The following is a 20,860-nucleotide window of genomic DNA, read 5'->3' on the forward strand; positions in this document are numbered from 1 at the left end:
GTTTCCTTCAAATTTGTCAGTATTTTTCTGCATTAATTTGTCATCTCATCTCGTATAAGTCTTCTTTCAAAACAATGTCAAAACGTTTACAAAGATTGTATGACTGAGATGGCACTTCCATGCTATTAGAAACCGGAGACAGACAGATTTTATCAGGGAGTCTTAATTATAACTGACCAAGAGAATTAAAGTCTTGTCTTATCTCATCTTATCTTCTTTAACTTCCAAATTGCATGCTATGTAAGACTGAGACTAATTTTTCTTTCTACAAAAAAATCTGCTTATTGGTCATCTTTCTCCTCTAATCCCAAAAGTGTAAATTACTCAATTTGGTGAGAATAAGGGTGTCAAATAGTACTTTTTCTTGGTTAAAGTTTTGAAGATTGGAGCCTTGGTGCTCTTACTTTTGGTATCCCTGATTTTAGCAACAGAGCAGTCTGATCATCTCGTCTCTACAGCTGGTACTAATTCCAAATAAACTAATTAAATAAATTGCAGAAGTTGCTTCTTGGGAGTTCAAGTACTTTAGATTACACAACAAAATTGCAACAACAGCACTGACTAGTTAAGTTATAATTGCAAGGATCACAACTTTCAAGATTCATCATTCCAGTATAGAACATTTTTTGACAGAGATTTCAGTAAAAGCAAAAAAAGAGGGACAAAGATTATGCCAATTTGCATAAGAAATGTTCAAGGTTACAGTAGTTCAGTATCAAGAAAAGAGGAAGACAGCCCGAAGAGGCTTCACTGCATGAAACCTGATTGAAACCGTTTTATGGTGACTTAATTACAGCAATTTCTGCGATCAGACAAGTCAAGATGATCTGTGCAGGCCTTTTAACAAACAGCTGAATCACAACATTTCACCCACAGACACTCACAAACAGCAAAAGGGTCTAAAAGCAGACATCCTTGGAAAAGTATACACTGATGGAGACATTAGCTAACATTACTGATTTAAATGTTGGCATTAGTGTTGTTGTGTACAAGTGTGGTGTTGGGGGGGGTTAACACAAAGCAGGAATCATGGCCACCATTGCTATTACCATCATTATCACAGGCACAGCATTTCAAGAGGGCCATTATCATCATTATTATAGGTAATATTACTGATGATGAGGCTTTCATGGCCCCTTCTTGGCCCTGACTAAAGTATTGTCATGGAAACAGATGACAGTAAAGAGCACAGCTTTATTGAACTACTCTGTGAAGCTATTCTGACCAAAATGGGCTTGAATGTTGTGCTCTTTGTATAGAAAGGTGGCTGTAAAGTGAAGAGTCTGGAAGAGAGAAACAAAGAGAGTCAGATGAAGTAACAGAAGAAAAAAAATGTTGAAGTTAATGAAAGCAAAGCATTTAAGAGGTAAAAGACAGACAACACTGGCAGCAGTAGGAGACATGTGATCGGAAAGAAACAGATAAACAGATACACGGCTGATCAAAACAATGGACCATTGTTGTGCTGGCAACGGTGACACTAATTCACCCAGTCATGTACTATAAGAGACTCTTCAGAATTAAAACACAGACAAAGACTGTCTAATTCAGTTAGTACAGCTTTTTTTGCAGCTGTTTTAAAATAGTGCCCTGACAAATGTTGGTTTTGACTCTGCTCTTCTTTCTAGGTCACATAGATTGCCATTATAATTAGTTCTTTAAACTATTAATACATGTCTGTTAAGTATACCCAAAATCACAAAATAGTCTAGATTTCCTTTTAAGACCGAAACTGTTATTTGTTTGTGTGCGTGAACATTTCGGGCCTTCTAGCTATGTTAGCCTACCATGACATGAACCTCTTGGCAACCACTGCAAATTGTCAGTTCAATTTCCCTTTCCTTCGGAGTTTAACAAAAACAGTATTTTTTGTTAAAAAAAATCAGATCCCTTGCACAGACAAAAGATAAGACATTTAAACCATTTTGTCCATTTATCCACAATTTTTATTTTGTTAAGAAATGTGATTATCTTGCATCATCCAAAACCAGTTTAATGCTTTAAAATCAAAAAGGTTTAAAGGATATAGTATATGTGTTTAACTAAATTTGGTTGTGTCAGAAATTTACATTTGCATGCATGGTTACAACTACTTAAGATAACTATAACAAAGAATACATTTTGTTCTTTATTAAGCTCAACAAAACAAGATTTGTTTTGAACAAACTTGGGAAAAAGGGGTGTTTGATTGACTTAGATGATTAATACTTTGTCTTTCTTTCATTTTCCTTTTTTTAAATACAGCACAACTTTTTATTTCTTGCATTATTTTTACACATACACAATTTCAGAGGTTACTTCTATAAATAGGAGCAGTTTTTGTGTCAGTAGATATGATGAACACAAATACTAAATTGGAGATAAATGAGAAAATCCTTTTTCCGACTGAAAAAAAACAGAGCCCAAAAAATATTTACAAGAAAAATATGAAGATGGATCGTATTTGAAAAAAAAGTCTGGCAGTGCCATTGTTTACAAGGCATTTCTGGCATAGAAGGTTTTGGAAAACTTACTGAAGAAATGTAAGCTAATTAATCTGAGGCTGATTGTATTGGTTCCCACTACTTGTCACATGTACCTATACAGGAACTATACAATAACAAATTTCGTTTTTATCACAGTTGATTCTGTCAAGTGCATTGAGGATCCTTGAATAACGGAAGAGTTTTTTTAAGTAAATACATAATACTACAGCGACTTTCACACGCACTGCACCTGGGTGGTAGTATCAGCCTTTTACAAAAAGTAGTCTAATTAAGTTTACAGCAAGTACACTATACTAAAAGCAAGGCAGTGTACCTAGAGTTTACTTTTTGTGTACTAACTATATATTGTGCCAATTTAGTCTGAGGAAGTATCCAGTTAGTCCCACACTACCAGAGCATAGTCTGCAGTAGACTTACTAAACTCATACTCAAGTATACTTAATAAAATAAACTTAAAGTGTACTGCTTTTTGCTAAGGATGGTGCCTATTCAATTTCCTTTTCCTTGTTTTTGTATTTTAGTCAGGTTTTGTGTTTAGGTCATGCATATGAGTGTTTTTGTGTATATGTGCTTTCATGTGTACACACCAGATCATAGTTTTTGCCCATCGCAGCTGCATAGGTACCGTAGCCTTTTAGGTACCGTAATTACCCCTCTGCAAATTTGTCCTTGCTTGATCCCCTGTTGTTCTTCCTCTTAGTCATGGTTCAGTCTTTTGCTTAGTCACATTTGAGTGACTAAGCAAAAGACTGATCTCTGATATGTTCAGGTTTAATTTTATAGGTTTATGTGCAGAAGACTGCTTCCTGCCTTTGGGTACTTGTAATTCCTGATGGTGGAAATACTGATGCTGGGATGACTACATGTGTCAAAAAACCTCAATGGTGCTAACAGGAATTCCAGCCTTCTTGCAGGCTTTACTATTCCAGTATTGATGGAAAATATCATGTACTCTTTAAACATTTTTATTAAAACACCTCAATATAAACACAGATCAAAACCACAACTTTTATGCCGAATCCTTTCGAAAATTCTTTGATTAGAATATAGTTTTCGGTGGAACAAAACATTAGCAAGACAAATTTTTGATATCCTCTGGTTTTCATTTTTGCAAATTAGCTAAGTCTGGCTTTAAAAGATTGAGGGTAACACATGCTTGTCACCATATTTTTACAAAAGCACAGTGAATCTCTACTAAAGGATTAAGTTTGAATTGCATTCAGACGGTTTGTGTGAAGAAGAGTGTGTTGGTGTCAATGAAAATGTTTTGGAGAATCAGATGCCACTCTCCTGCTCTTCTTTTATTTGGGGAACAGTCTGAGTGCTGACGTCTGATTCTCTGACACCAATAATCTGACCATTTTGCTTTGTTGCATTTCCATCCCTTTTCAGTTCAGGAGTAGGCAAGTCAGCACGTGAGAGGTCAGCTTTAGTCCAGCCTTTCTGGTCTTCTTGGCCACATGTTGGACTGTGGTAGTAATGTTGGCGTTGTCCTTGGTCCTGGCTGTTGAAGAAGTTAAGGATGGTGTGTTTGGGCAGGCCCAGCTGTGCAGCAAGGGTGTGAACTGCTTCCTCATCTGGATTGAGGCCCACATCTTGGATGAAGCTCTGCAGGATTACTAGGGCATCACTAGACACGTTAAGCTCATCCAGTTGGATATCCTCTTTAAAATGTGTCTTGGAACAACCAACTGCTTCGCCCTTCTCGTCACTCCTCATTCGGGTGAGTTTTGCGTAAAGTTTTTCCTTAATATTTACAATTTTCCTGTCTCCAGTGATCTCACCAGTGTCTCCCTTTACATTTACATCACCCCACTGCGCACCGCCCTTATCTCTCACTGTTCCAATGCCGCCCCAGTCCCCACCCATGTTCTCAATATCCATTGGTGACCCATCAATCCAGTCTTTGGTATCCCCTCTTTCAACACTGCAACTGCTTCTGCGCTGCAAACGTACTCGGAAATGCCCCCAGGTGGCCCCAGCCTCAGACTCAGCTGGTGATGCAGCACACGGTTGCCGTGGAGACAGGTGAGGTGATGTTTCTGGCTGAAGGGGTTGCAGGGGTTGGAGGTGGTGTTGCTGTGGCATCACAGAGTTGCGCTGGTACTGAAAAGAGAAGTAGAATTTGAGTAAAATCCAGATGTTCTAATATATGGTCTGTTAATTGTGGGCATGACTGTTCCATCATAAAAGTTTAAAAATTAATTTCATGCAAAACACTTTTGTATGTTCAAGACAAACATTTCTACAGGCAGTTATTTAATATATTATGTACTATTTCTTACATTATAAATTTGAATAATTTAAATTTGTGATTTAATTAATGAGAACTTTTATTGAATTTATATTTCTTTTTTTTAAATGTTTTTTATAATTTTATTTTATTTCATTTGTTATTCCTGTGGTTTTTCCTCAGGGAGTGTCCACAGGGAAAACATCATTGTCTTCTTACCAGTGTGTTGTCATTGTTGAGTAGTGTGAGCTTGTCAGTGCAATGCTGCTGTGAAGTCATGTTGTTGCTCTCTTGCTCATAAATAGCATCCCTTTCAGTCTGGGGTAGGCTGAGAAATCGGCGAATCATGCACAGGTTCTCCCATAAAGTGCGGTTTTCTGGGCAGGGGTCCTCTTTCCAGCGCAGAAGCTCACACAGCCAGCCCTACCGGAAGTACATGACATAGAACAGGAGTGGTTAAGATGGTTGAACGGGTTTCATCCAGACAGTTAAGGGTTTCAATCTATGCAGCAATGTATAGATTTTTTTAAAGTTATCTCTGCTACATGCAATGTTTATGGAAAAAGCTTAAGGGGGTATGGTGTAATTGATAGTAAAATACATAAAAAAGTTGGGCTTGGGGGCACTGCAAAAATCACATTTTTAATGGGTTTCTCTCAAACTCTCCATAATATTTTCTCTGAAAGGCAACATAGATTTAATCCAAATAGTGAGCACAGAATGTGAAATTATTTAAAATCAGAGCATGATCATAGTACCTGTAACTATTTTCCAGCAGGACCATCTGTTCAAGTCAATAATTAAGTAGCTTTTCAAATTACTCTCAGCCTTCATAACACTTTGAACGTTTTCTGCCATTGGATAGCAGACATGAAAAAAGCTAAACAACATAATTTTGTGTGTAATTTTAAGGAAAGGCATAACCACATTAATGCCTTTATATGTTGCCAATAGAACAAACAGAAAAAAAATTGATAATATCAATGAAATCAGTTCATATAACTGTCTTCCTGCTGAAACTTACCAATCTGTACTAGGTCCTTCAAAAATATAGTCCCTAAACTAGTTTATACTTTCATCAGTAAGCAAATTAGGTTGTTTTAAAACTATCCATCCGTCTTCAATACCCGCCGAATCCCTTTCGGGGTCACAGAGTTGCTGGAGCCAACCCCTGCTACTGCTGGGTAAAGGCGGGGTACACCCAAAACGGGTCACCAGTCTGTTGCAGGGTCACACACTCACACCTAGAGACATTTTAAAATCACCAATTAACCTGTGAAACTTTTTTTGGACTGTAGGAGGAAACCAGAGTCCTCAGAAAAAACGTACACATAAACAGGGGGAACATGCAAACACCACACAGAGAGGACCCAGTTGGGATTTGAACCTTCTAGCTGAGAGGCTCCACCGTGCTGCCTGTTTTAAAGTTATGTAGAAATTATTCGTACTTTCTCAAGAAATTATTTAATAAAAATTACTATTTTTAAGAACAAAAATAACTGCAAAACAAAAATGAAGATGAATAGGATTTTTGACCTTACAGTAGTTTTACTACTGTTAGTTACTGTTAACTAATTTTTTATCATCCCATTCTTTAACCCCTTCATGCCAAAAATTATTTTGAAATATGTAAAAAATAATTAGTGTTTTTTCCATTCAAGGTGATGCCAAACTAAGTGAAGTCCTGGATTTAATGATGCATTGCCAATTAGTGACATACAATGTGAAGGGGTTAATATATCTAATAACATATCATTGTTTTTTTGCCAATACTCTAAAACTGGTTCTAACTGTAAAGTTTGAGTCGTGATATAGAAAGGACAAATCCACTGTATCTAAAATTAGGGGTGTCAAATTATTGCATTAATCGCGATCAGTTAATGACAAATTAGTGCATTTTTTTAATAGTGTTCATCTAATTTTTAATCCATAACGTTTATCTATTATGTAAGGAATAATGCCCTTTGAGGTGTCCATTATCATAAACTGAGAAACAAAAGTATAGCCCTGATAGTGTCAGATGGTTGCTTCCACAAAGTCCATTCATTTCTGAGAATGGACACCTCAAAAGGACATTATTCCACTAATACCAATTAAAAAAATAAAATAAAATATTAGTACTTTAATCTAGTTATTATTTAGGTTTAAATTGTTATTCACAAAAAGCGGACTTGATATACGGTGCAGCGTGTTGTCGTGGTAACGACTAAAAAGCCTACATTGACCTCACTCAGCAGCAGCAGTAGAAAGTGGTATATATATTCTAGAGGTGCATGATATGAGGAAAACTATTTCGATATTAGTGATCAATATTGCGATGACGACATAACTTGCGATAAATGAACAAACAGCAAAAACAACAAAAACACTTCCATTTCACAGCAAAAGTTTGATTTAAATAAGAGTCAAAATACCTTAAATTATTTTAAGATATTTAAGGGGAACATCTAACATAAAAGCTCCATTTGATTGGTCAACAACGTTAAGGGCTCCATCTGATTGGTCAAATGCATGAAGGGATTTATTCAATTCATGAAATAGTTCAAGTTGCCTTAAGATTGTTTTAGCACATGTAAGGTTTACCGTTTATTGCAATTTTTGGCGACTTTTGCGATATGCATATTGCACGGCTTGATATCGCGATAACGATAACTTTGTGATTACTTGTGCAGACCTAATATATTCTAATGATAAGTTAAACCAAGCATAATTTCAGAGGGAAAAGTTCACCTCTTATCTTTTGTTTTTGTCCAGTCACAACAAATAAAGTCCAAAGGCTAAATAGTTTAATTCCTTCGGTATCACCTCCTCATGTCTCATCTCCTCCTTCTAATGTATTATGTTAGTGTTAATAAGTTTGTTGTCAAAATTCTTTTGGACTGATCAGACAAGTGTTCCTACTGTTTTGTGATGTATTGAAGCAGGGCACTCTGGACCTGATTTACACCTTTGTGGTGTAAATGTAAAGGTTGGAAGTCAGTTAAAATAAACTTCGTCAAGCCACTGTTTTAGTTGAATTTTGATTTTTTTACTGCGCCATAATGTCACACAATGTGACATGAAAGTCCCTGAAAATGAGGCTTTTTCACAGCAATTATTAGGTTAGATTAAAAATACATTAATGAGATTCATTAATTACAGGTTGTAATTAATTAATCGCTCAAAAAAATTAATCGCTTGACAGCCCTATCTAAAATAGCTTTTTATTTTAGTAGCCTTGGTTCAAGTGTTAAAAGATGAAGTTGGTAACACTGTACTTTCTTATCTTAAAATTTGTCTTTTTTCAGCATAAATCTTTTGGCATCATAGGAGAGAAAAAAGTTGTTCGTACTGGATAGAGGAACATTAACAAGTTATATGCATGAACTGTAACAAGATTTCACACACATATCGCACAGATGAGCACACACCTGGCCAAAACCCAACTTGAGCACACAATGCCATCCAGATGCATGGTGCAGATAGAGCAGATAGATCCAGCATGGCTCTGACTGCCAAATAACTTGGTAATGCAGAGATGGAGAGAAAGCAGGAGGGACGGAAACAGAGGATGCGTGTGGGTGTGGGGGGATGGTAAAGCACCGTACGGGAGGTTATAAAGGCTTTTTAAACGGCATGAAAAATGTGAGGTTTGCCAAAACCCAACAAAATAACCTGATGGGTTTTGGACCAGCTGTTTGCGCTAGAATGGCTATCGAAGGACCCCTGTAAGTGTTGATGTAGAGGGATATTACAGGGAAAAAACAAGTCTAAAATTGTAGATGTGCTCAAGAGGAGGAGGAAAAAAAAGAGTCGACTAAAATCCCCCCATTTCATGAAGGGAAATTATCTTCAAAACAAAAGGCAATAACAGGCTTATGGGGCTGCCATAAAAATGAGAACAATAAACACTCAAATCATGCTTTTGTGTGTTTTTGTGTTGGTGGATTTGTGCATCTGTGCACGTTTGTGTAAATTGTGTGTGCTACCATGCACTCGTACAGAACATCTGCATGTGTAAGTAAGCAGTGTGCATGTGTGTATGGCGACTATTAGAGCGATAATTTAGGCCACAATAGCAGTCTGATGCACTGATAATAGTCTTCTACAAAGTACAGCTGCTGGTTGATTATCTGGGCTTTTCTCCATACACGCACACAAACACACAACTACACCCCCACACCCCCACACACACACACATCTATCTGTTTCAGCTGTTGGGAGATAATCACAAAAACTAAATGTTAAGATTAGTTTTTTTTGGGTCTGTGAGTTTTATTTGGTTCTTGTCTTTGCCAGTTTTTTCAGTTTTAGTACCTATTTTCCTGCTCTTTTGTCATGTAAGGATTTAGATGAGAACATTTGTGATATACCATCATCAATATCTACTACGTTTATGTTTCTGGTTTTCTTCGTTCAGCGTTTCATTGTCTTCTTCAAACCTCAGACCCTTTTTGTTTCCTTGAGGATTTTAAATTCCTAATTGTTGATGATTGTTTTTGGTTCAATTCCTAAATAAATACTGATTCACACAGAATTTCATTTATCTTCCATAAGCTGCCTACTCTACTTCTGGAGCAAACTTCTACAAAATTAGTTCTGATGTGGACAAAAGTAGTATCTAATGCAATACCTGACTCTTGGAAGCAGCGACCTTTGCAAACAAAGCCTGAGACACTTTGGCTCTCTTCATTTCATGCTGAATCTCCTCGTATATGGAGCCATTGACATGGAGAACGCAGCTGTCTGTCCTCAACCCTCTCTCAGATGTAACTGGGGAAAGTCTTGCCTAAAAAAAGAGAAAAAATGTTTTGGAATATTGCAGTGTATGCAGAGGGAGGAGTCAAGAACAGCAGCTTAGACACAAGTTTGAAAAATGTTGAATACATTTAATGTAATTTTTGGATAAATTAAAATCCCCAGAAGAAACTTTTGTCCCCAGAAGAGACAAAACTTTTGTAAGACAGCCTAGTTAAATCACTATTTCTTTCTAGGTTTATAAGATCTCGTTGACACCACTGGAAAAGAAAATGACAAAATATGGGCTTTCTTTTCAATCTTATTTTTAATTGGTGGAGAATGACGGTAAACTTTGCTATAATTGTGCAATAAAATGTTTGCTTTCTAAAACTAACATCAGTGCTAACAATTGTGCAGATTTATCTCTGTACATTTGGATACCATGTTTTGTGCATCAAGTGCATTGTTTCTAGATTCACTTTTCTGGGTCAAAGATCATTGCTGCAACTGCAGAGCACTCAGGTCTGGAGGAAATATACTTTCTAGTGTATTAAGCTCTATATTCAGTGTAATTTTAGTCTAAAATTTTGTTTACATTTTTTTGGACTAATGATTATGTTTTATGACATTTAAATGTCATTAATGTCCCGGTTTAAAATGGAAGAGGCTTTTACAGATGCTTTGTAAAGCACGGTGCAGCAGAAGGCATCGTTCACTGCCAGATGCTGCTGTCTCTACCTGCTCTGCTTAGCCTGACTCTCAGACCTAATAAAGAGTGCCACAGCATCCTATTTTTACTGTACTAAGATAAAGTCGGAAAAAAACCTAAATTGTGATATTCATTTTTTATGCTAAAGCATGCAAAAATATTGAAATAGATAATGATTTGAATGCTCCCTAATGCGAATAAAAAGAAATACAAAAAGACAAACTTGACATTCTGTGAATTGCCGTCTCGCTGATGCTGGCTGACCTGTGTGGACAGTGGGGGTGTGTTATTGCAGCTGGGTGTATATCCAGTCAAACTCCGCTCCTTTTCCTCCTGGTATATGCGCTCCCTCTCAGCCTCTGGGAGCTGTAGAAAGCTGTGCATGGCTCGCAGGTTGACCAGCAGAGACTGGGAGGCATGCTTTGGATCCTCCTCTTTTCGCAAGATCTCAGACAGCAAGCCCTGGAAAACACACCCAATGTAATACTCTTGACGTGTCAAAGCATATTCAACAGAGTCCTGGAGTAACTTTTTCAAAGCATATAGAATTAAGATCTCAAGAAAATTCAAGTTTTAGCCCTTTCCTTTAAGATTGCATGTATACATTCTTTCCAGAATGTTAAAGAAGTTACTTTTGGTGCAGAACTTAGTATAGCTCCTCCAACCAAAGGTGACCCAAAAAGGATGAAAAATAAAAGTGAGAATTACAAGAATTACAAATTGAAGGAAGGAGAACGCTGTCAGAGGTGAAAAGAAGGAAGGACGCTGAGATGGAACAAGAGGTAGAGGGAAAAACAGCATTTCTCCAAGGGTTTGTGATTAGTTGGCCAAGCAGCTGCTTCAGTGCTGGCACCAGATTTATACTGCAGAGAGCTGGCACAAACATACATGCACACTCTCATACACAGGGGGGAGGGGGCACTGCGGCACAGCCAATGCCAACGTGCCAACCATCACTACCAGAAGAAAAACTACACATGGAAATAACTATAAGGAGTTGCAAGGCTTGAATTTTAAAGGCCCTTTTTCCAACCGCAGTTCCATACCTGAGTCCTGTTAAAAGCTACTCGGGCAAAAATGGCTTGAGAGATGCCCGCTCGCTTCAGCTCCTCCCTCACACACTGGTAGATGTCAGCTGGTACGTCTGCTGAGCCGACAGAAGACCCAGTTGGTGTCTGACTTTGCAGCCCTGTGGATGAACCTCCTCCAAGGCCACACTGTGGCTGCTGTGAGGTTTGGGAATCAGGGGCTTTAGAAAATACTTTGGCAGGCGTCCTTCCCACAGGAGGGTGGTTGAGATACTGCTGTGGTGCGGATGGGAGGCCCTGGCCAGCTAACATGCGGCTCACAGCAAACTGCTGGTTGAGATACTGCACCATCACCAGCTGCTGTTTGGCCATTTGGGGACTGAGGGGCTGAGTTACCAACCCAGGAGGGTGCAAACCAAGGCCAGAATGACCACAAATGTTCGTCATTGCTCCACGAGGGAAAAGCAGAGAGGTCTGGTCAGCTGGGCTACCCGTTACTGGCTGTGGCGTTAGCGTGAGGTGTGTGGACTGCTCGGAAAAACTGTCAATCTCTGGTAAGAGGAAAGACAAAGAAATGTCTGTTATTGACAGAAATGATAACTAACACATGAGTTGTGAGAGAATTTGTTTAGTAAACATGCAAACAGGGAAAATTTGAAAACTGATCAAATCTCTAAAGCTTATATGATTTTTTTAAGGATACAATTGAGTGAAAACACAATGTAATGGAATGTAGCCGCAAAATATTTACTCTGAAGTTACAGAAGTCAGATTCCATCTTTGGTACCTTTTGAGAACGATTGAGAAATGCAAATGATTTTCTGTTTATTTAATGGACAATTTTCAAAAGTGAGTTTAGCTCGGGAAGCTCATTTGCTCTGGATTTACCAGGTGATCTGCATTGCTTGGTCATAACATCTCAGAGTCTCCATCCAAACACAAGTGGAGATAAGCACAGTGTGGTTAAGCTAGGCTGTCTTTGCTTAAAGTCAAGAATGAAACTTTAGGATCTTTATCCATTCACAAAAGTCACTGTGTTGTGTATGTGTAGTCCTTTCTAATATTTAATGCAATTCCTTTTTTTCTATCATTGAAATACTACAATTACTGGCTGCAACACTAACCTAAAGCATGATCATGCTAATGCTGTGCTTAACCCTTAACATGACTCTGCCCATAGTTTTTGTAACATTCTTTTCTCTAAAGATGCGTGTTATGATTACAGCTCAAATGAAGGAAAATGTTGCTAAACACACCTATCTTTTTATTTGCAAGAATTCATATTTAACCCCTTCGTGCTGTATGTCGCTAATTCGCAACGTATCATAAAATATAGGACTCTACTCAATGTAGCATTGACTTGAATAGAAACTGTATTGCAATAACTTTTATATAATTGGAAGTAAAGTCAGCATAAGGGGGTATAAAGGAAAATTGAAATCAAATGTAAAAAATTAGTCTAAAATCATATTTGCCAGCGATAATGGTGTCAAAGCTAGATCATCACTGAAGGTGTTTGAATCTCTTCTCTGCTTTTAAAAGTGGCACCTTACTTCTATGATGCTCACAATGAAATTGCAATGCAGGGACAATGCTGGCCAAAGGCTGGCAAGATAAACTTCCATTAAAAAAGAAGACCTCTTTTGAAGATAGGTAACACTGGAGTGATCGATATCTGTATCAATGAAGTTCCTTTCATATGAACAATTCTATTTGTGACATGGGCTCCATGTAATCTGTTTCAAACAGTAAATTTAGAATGTCAGACTGCTTTTTCAAGTGCGTAACACTCAATCTTGGTTTATTGGAAGAACCTCAGGTTTACTGACATTTGTTATCTTTAGTTTATTGCGTCATATTTGTACTTTTTCTAAACCCTAAACCCCTGGCATGCAAAATACAATGGACAAAATTTAGGAGTCAGAATTATTCATATTTATACTATCATATAAATGCATAAAAATAGATTATTTCAGAAGTTTAATCTATCAAGATCACATTTACTTTTGTGAAGGATGAATTAGCATGCACAATAAAACTCAAAAGCACGCTTTATAATTAAAATTCCTCACCCTTGAAGTATTTGGACTTCTTGAAGTGCTTGTACCATCGGCCAAACTCGTGACACTTGGCAGCTGAGACGTTTGCATAGTAAGTGCTATTTACAATTGATGATATCATGCTCTGAAACAGAGGAGAAGAGCCTCTGGAAATTCATTGTTTTCTGGGTGCCTGCAAAAGGCAGTTCGGGTGCCTCAGCTGTTCTCATGTCTGATGTTAATGAACTCAGATCTGTGTTATTAAAAAGACCCCCAGGTAAATAAGATAATAAAGACAGATGAGTGTGTCAGGATGCATACGTGCATGTGTGTGTGTTAATAAAAAGCACTAGAGGTCATCGGGGACTACGGTTGTCTCTCACCCACTGACACACACTCACACTCTCACAGCTTTTCCCTGAAGACCATCATGTGCAATCTTTACATCTGATTACACCTTTCATCTTCTCATATTTATTTTAATCTGCTTCCCACAAACAAGCAAGGGGGGGTTGGGAGGGATTGATGGAATAGACGAGGGAGGAGGGACCAGCTTATATCAGATCCTAACTCTGCACAGAGGGAAGGAATTTTTAAATTTGAGACAAGCAAAGTGAGTTTTTTTTTCTGTAGATGTCCAACTTTCCCTCAGGCAAAAATAAAATACAAACTAAGTTGATAACTATGAATATTCATAAAGAGCCGCTTTCCCAATTGCTGCATGATTAATGAAAACTATTGCTTCCATTGTGTCTTTATTTGCTTAATTAAATGCATAACATGTGAAAAAAAAAGCAGACATGAAAGAGATGTACAGACAGTCTGAGACAGACAGGCTGGTGATGGAGCCAGAATGATGGCAGCCAAGACAGTGAAGCTTTTTAAGAGATATCCATCTCTCTTTAATTCTGTCTCCTGTGATCCGCTCCCACACCTTATCTACTGCAGCATCTGGTCATCTTGTGCGACTACTGGACCATATACTTGATCATAAACACTCCTACACAAACACGTGCAGAACAAAGACACACATTTTCTCCTTTTCTTTTCCCTCTTGTAAGTGCATGCTGGCTTTATTCGTGTCTGCTGTACCTGTGACAGTGGACACTCCTTGGCCAGAGAGCTCTGGTTCATTTCCTTCAGAAGCTCCTTCAGAGCATTTCTAACAGTGGAGTGACTCCACTGCTCAGGCGGCAAGTCTTCCAGTTTAGGACAGCTGGTTATAAAATCAAAGACAAAAACAAAACCCCAAATCAATTTTAGAATCTCTTATATAACACAACTCGACTACATCTTCCATTGCACCCCCTTATAAATCCAGATTATTTCCCATGTCTTTAAACTGCAACAGATCCATCAACACAATTGCTTTTTTAGTCTAACAATTTCCAATGTGACAAGCAAACTCGGCTTATTGTGTTTGATTAACAAGAAAATTGTATATAAAAATTATATGTACAATCCATGTTAAGCTGCATCTAAATCCGAACAAAAGAACTGTTGTAAATTTATGGACTAACAACACATAAACCTATACTCCCACTAGAGAACTAACAAATGAACAATACATAACTTTACAATGAAAGTGCACACTGAGGATTTAAAAGGAAAATACATGAAAAGCCCATCTGGTTTTATTAATTTTTTTCATATAGAAAATGTAAAATTTGAAAGACAAGTGTTACTTATGGCGGACCGGAAGAGACCAATTGAAATAAATATATACGCAACACTGAACCATGGAATAAATAAATATGTCATGAAATATTTAAATGTGCTTTTTAAAGGAATATTTTAATGCCACACATATATATTAAACATTTATTTATTGATTTTCAATTTTATTTATTTAATGACAATTTAAAAAAAGGAATGATACATTTATTCAGTAATTTAATGGCGTATATATTTATTTGAATGTGTCTCTTCCGGTCCTCCACAGTTAATAATCTTCTGCTTCACTCCCATCTCATATAAAAGACAACAAGGACCTAAAGATTGTATTTTCCTGAAGTACTCAGATTGAGAAGTGGGTTTATTCATTGTTTCTGGTCTGTGTGAAATTCATAAAAATAAAAACACAACTGGTTGCTTTGAGCTTCATCAGAAACAGTTGTTTTATTCTAAGATTAATGCAATTTAGCTATAGGAAACTAAAAGAAATTGAAAATTCCCTGAAATATGTTAATTTTAAAGCTTAATTTATGTTGTGTAGTAACAGATCTAAGTTTGCCTTGGAATGGCAGTTCATACATTCTTCTCTGATCTCTTCTCAACAAAGCATTTTCATCCAGATAACTATCACTCACTAGATATACTCTCTGTAAACCCTTCTTCTACAAAAAGTGGATAAGAAGTTTATTCAATAAGTTTGTCTGGCACCAGCAGTCCTTTCTCTGATGCTACTTCCTCTCCATCAGGTCATCTTGATCATCAATGCATGTCTACATTAATTGAGCTGCTGCCATGTGATTGCTTAACAAGATGTTAACATCAATCAACATTATCTGGTGGTGAGAAAGAGGTTGAATTGAGCTTTTCTACCTGTGCAGCTGTATTTTCAGGGTGATAACATGGTGAACATCCTGCAGCATGTCAGCCACCGTAGCATCCGGAGCGTCTGTTACACAGGACAGAGGTACTGGGTTCCACCTGCCAACCTGGATCAGACCTGCCAAAGGGGGAAAGCAAAGCTGAGAACAATTCAATGTTTGTGTGTGTGTAACTGTGTTTGCAGAGTGTTGTGTACCTTTAGCCTGTGCTGCAGAGCTGTGAGAATATCCCAGCGTCAATAAGGCCATCTCAATCAGCTGATTGAACAGCAGGTCTCTTTTGACCAACACAAACTCTGCATGTTCTTCATTTTTCTCGACTTCCAAAACAGTCTCCCTGTGTTCTACCACACAGAATACTGGCAGCAGGCTTCCTACGATGAAATACATAAAATATCAGAAGGTTCTCCAAAGCCACATTTTGATAATTAAATACTGACTAGACATACTTTTTTCCTCTGAGTATCATTTGTGTTTTTAAGCTTCCGAACTTTCCAAATCCATTTTTATAGCTGACTAAATTAAACTTCTAGTCTTCATGCATTACATGGGTATGTACAGTTCTGACTAAAAACAAAAACAAAAAAATTCTAAGCATTCTAAGCAAAATTCTAACTATTTAAGTATTTTTTTTTCATTCTTTAAGGTCTTAGTACCTTTGGTGTGCCAGTTTCTGCCTGTCGACCTTGCTGTGGCGGGTTTTTGTGCAATACCGGGGGTTTTGGCCACAGGACTGCCCTGCCTGCTCCACTCTGGTGTGGAGGGTCCCATCTCGTGTTGTTCCAGTCGAGCCAGCTTATTTGGACGGGGTCCAGGGTCTACAGCTAGCTCACCTCCCTCTGCTTTCTTGATTTCATTGCACAGTGGATCCATCTGTGAGCTTACACTTATGCACAGACAATCACAGATTTAAAACAAAGACCTTGACATGCCAACGGAACATTTACAATTTTACTTGATCGATTTTAACTTTTGCAGAAAAACAGTTGGTTGCTTAATTGGTCATTAAATACACAGAGCGCACGTCGCAGCCTGTTGGAAGAAATAGGGTAATATTTTTCATTTTAAAGGTAAACCTTACAAATAAACCTTGAAAACCATGAATGGGAATGACCTTCAATCCGATGCAGAACTTAGAATAACCCCCTAAATCCAGTTAATATCCCGTGAATACTGCAATCAGTTCCCCCTTACAAACCAGCTGTCACCAGCAGGCGCGCCGCCGAAAGCGACAGGATTTCTTTTCCATTTTCAGCACCTTGATGAGTGCTAATTGTCCCACGTCTGCTTGGGTTGAAGTTTGATCGAGGTTAGACCAACCTGTTTGTGCGCACCGCGAATTTCTCTCATCAATCAGCAGTCCATCCCTGCAGACAGCGGCTGGATCCATGTGTTGTGTTCGCAATCCGCTCCTCCTGGCTGTCTGCGCGCGTAACGCTCCTCCGGTGCGTCCTTTTCTTTCTTCTGAAGAACCGCTGCTGGCATCAAAAGATTGATCTCGAGCTTAATGGATGGGTGTTTGTGTCTGTATCGTTCCCTGCTTGTGGACAGCGCTGCGCTCCCCGCTAAAGCGAAAAATTGGCCTCGGCGCAAGTTCACAGCGACCACCCATCATCTCTCCGGAGCGCCGTGGCGAGCCGCGTCTGTGGATCAGGCTGCATGGAGAACAATGCGCGGACCGCTCCTGCTGGAGTGCATTTCCGACCATGCAGTAGGCTGCACCACTGACTCCGGGACAGCAGTTGTTGGTTACACTTCAAGGCGCTGAGGAGAGTGAGGCAGAGGAGGGTCCCTCCCCTCCCCCGCCTTCCTCACTCTAACACAACACACACTCATGTCTGTAGTCTCACAAACACACAGCCCCAGCTGCATTAACATATGGTGTAATAATGAATTCACTCGCGCGCTCTGCAAATGTATTAAATGTGACAATTGCGCATAAATCTATTTATTACGTTCTGCCGCATGCTGTGTACGCGCTTGTTATTGTCTTTAGGGTATTGGAGCTCTCTATGGCAACAAAGTGGAAGCAGGACAAGGTGGATGAGTCTGAATTATATTAACTTATAAGCGCACACTGGCTCACATTTGACCCAGACAGCTTTCACTATATGAGGTAAACAAGATTTCAGGTTAAAATCAGAATAGTTATATCAAAACTTGACTGCTCTGTTGGTATGTAGATACTATTTAATTTAGTTTTTAATCACTTCAATATGTACTAATAGGTTAAGCTTATAATGGGATTATGATATTAAAATTACACAAAAGTGGATAATGAAACAGAATACTACTCAAAGATACTTCTTCAAATTCAATAGACTACAGATTAGCACTGCAGCCGGAGTCCAAGTAGATAGAAGCTTAATTTAATAATAAGCTTAAAACATGACAAAGATACAAAAAAAAAGAAAACATGCGAAATGGTAAAGGGATGGAGAACAAATAGAAACCATGGACTTAAAGTTACTTAAAAGTAAATAAACAAAAATAGAAGAAGATGGTTAATTGCAAACTTAAAGCAGGTGTGTTGTGGCGTAGGGGGAAAAAAATCATAAAATAAAATAACACAATTAAATACAAAACACAACTAAAAATTAACTTGATCTATTGTAAAAGTGGTCTCCCAGCGGTATTTTAATTATGATTATGTTGTTTTAGCCAAAATTTAAAAAACAGTTTTGTTTTCTGGGACATAGTTTCTGCAGAGCAGCAGTAGTTCATTACAAATTCAACTCTGAGTTGTGGGCAAGACTGTTGGTGTGGAGCAACCGTGCCTCCACATCCTCTCCCCTTTGCTGAGAGTTCTCTGTTTACATGATCCCCCGATAGTTCATGACCAGCTACGTCAAAAATGATCTCTTTTTCTAATTGCATTCTTTCGTCTGGTCCTGATTTGAATACAGAAATTCTCAGAAATGCCATTTTGAGCTTAATGCTATTAATATATGTCCTCCACAATCAGAAAAATGCCACAAGAATTTTTAAAAACACAATTTTCTTTTCTTTTCTCATTTCAAGCTTTTCTTTTCACCTATCATCATAACAGTGGTTGACAGCAATACAGAAAATAACATTTTATAAAGAACATAGTCGATCATTTGGTGGATCATGGGTAACTTATATGACTGGTTAACAGTCTGTAGTGCTTTTTGCTGCTATCAGTTTGAAACAAACTTAAAAAAGAACATTGAAAATGTGAGGTGACATTTCTGAAAGTTGCATCCAAGCATCAGACGTGTAGATCAAATACTATATCTTCAAACTGTGTCAGGGAACTTTTTGAAGATCTCACAAGGCTAAGAGTGGTGTTGGTGCTTGAGTGAAATGGAGGCAAACGCAGTCCTGGAAGATACGACTTATAGACTCACGATTTTAGGTCTATCTTTGCTACCGGCACGTATCTGTTTGGATCCTGAGAAGTGAAAGTGAATGATTGGAGAGAGGGAGCAGCCTCTGCTGTACTACTTTTGACTAATTAAACAAAGTGAATTAGCTATCTCCCCAGCCAGAAAGAGTCACGGCTGGTTAGACATAACTCATCGTGACTAATTCAGAGAGAGATGTCACTCAGCTGGGTGAAGATGTGTCTTTGCATCATCCCACTTACACCTCTGGGTATGTTGCTGTGAGTTTTGGAAATGTTGACTTAAAGTTTAAGAAAGGGTAAAATCCTCTATTTCCTAAACATGATGTAGTCTTCACAGCATTTCTAAAGACCCATTTGGATGACAATTTTGTTTTACCACACAGAATGTGTGGTAAAACACATTAACACGATCATGTGGCATCTTTCTGATAATGGAGGGTATGTATAAAGAAAATTAAGCTTAAAATTACATTTCCGAGTATTATGTTATTTAAATTGTTATGAATCAGGAGCAGATGAAAAACTGCTGTTTGAAAAAGCTTGTAGGTGACGTTAAACCTACTACGGCAGCCACAAGCTCCCTGCTCCGCTCCCTTTTGATGCATCCACTTGTTACACGGCTTGATAGCTCCAATATTGCTTGTCATTTTTGTTGCATTAATGTTAAGTTTTGGGTGTGAGAGGCTGTAAGTTAGTGGGAGAGAATGTAAACCGACAAATGATGGGAAGGGGGCAAGCAAACTCTGAGCAAACAGTCCCACTCACAACTCAGAGGGGAATTTCTGATGAACTCCTGCCGCTCTGCAGAAACTATGTCCTAGAAAACAACACAGGTTTTTTTGTTTTTGCCTAAAAACAGCATAATTAAAATTAAATGACCACTGGGAATGCTTTTACAAAAGATGACTGGTGTAGGACTATAAGTGAGGGAAACTCGAGTATATAAGGAGAATATATAAGACTGTTTTGTTTTTAATAATCAAATATTGTGCCAAAAACTAAATGAGAAACAGTACACCCATCGTTCAGTAACATTACAGAACCATGCTTAGCCTGGAAGTAATCTCGTGTGCATCATCTGGTCTTCATAACACTGTGAACCATTAGGCCCATGGAATACACAGCTGAAGCTTCTCCATCTTGTACTGCTATACAAACATTTTATTAGTCTGTATGTGGGTTGAACTTCATCAGAACCAAAAACAACTTTCTTTTTTGAAGCCATTCAGATGTAGTTTCTCTTCTGTGCTTATAATAATGCATTCATTTTGGCCATGCTAGCTGCAGGACAGATGGTCTCCCATTTAGCTCAAGAAAGTACTTTATAATCAAATCTAATATGACTCAAAGCTGAAAAAGACCCCTAATGATCAATCTTCTACCCCCATGCTTGACATGTGTTCATGCTCACTCGATACTGTAGCTGCTTTTGCAAATTGGAGAGTATACTGTATATTCTGTTACTTTTTTGTTTCCACATTTAATCCTTCAAAAAAAATTGAATTTGTCATCATTTAAAACATTTTAGCATGCTAACTGGAACCTGTAGAATCAAACACAAATGAGGATTGTTACCCACTTTTGTTTTAGAAACATAGAAGCTAACTGTCTCACATCAAAACTCTTAAATTATTCAGGGACAGTTTAAAACCCAAACCGCACTTGTCAGGAGCAACATCTGTTCCCGTATGATTATCGCTGACGTCTCCTCTCCTCTGTGCAGA

General features: G+C 38.1%; 1 protein-coding gene across 1 annotated transcript; it reads right to left on the reverse strand.

Moving 5' to 3' along the window:
• Nucleotides 1-1,923: 1,923 nt before the first annotated feature.
• Nucleotides 1,924-17,541, reverse strand: satb1a (SATB homeobox 1a). The gene is made up of 11 exons (XM_011480855.4): nt 17,087-17,541; nt 16,423-16,652; nt 15,964-16,140; nt 15,759-15,885; nt 14,307-14,430; nt 13,248-13,359; nt 11,194-11,726; nt 10,412-10,609; nt 9,332-9,487; nt 4,939-5,142; nt 1,924-4,592 (listed from the first exon to the last, which is right to left on the reverse strand). Exons 2-11 carry the CDS (start codon nt 16,637-16,639, stop codon nt 3,762-3,764), a joined length of 2,679 nt encoding a protein of 892 aa, XP_011479157.1. The 5' UTR covers nt 16,640-16,652; nt 17,087-17,541; the 3' UTR covers nt 1,924-3,761.
• Between the last annotated feature and the right edge of the window lie 3,319 nt (nt 17,542-20,860).

Source organism: Oryzias latipes, chromosome 11, assembly GCF_053564925.1.
Source record: "Oryzias latipes strain Hd-rR chromosome 11, Olatipes_Hd-rR_3.1".
NCBI classification, from domain to species: Eukaryota; Metazoa; Chordata; class Actinopteri; order Beloniformes; family Adrianichthyidae; genus Oryzias; species Oryzias latipes.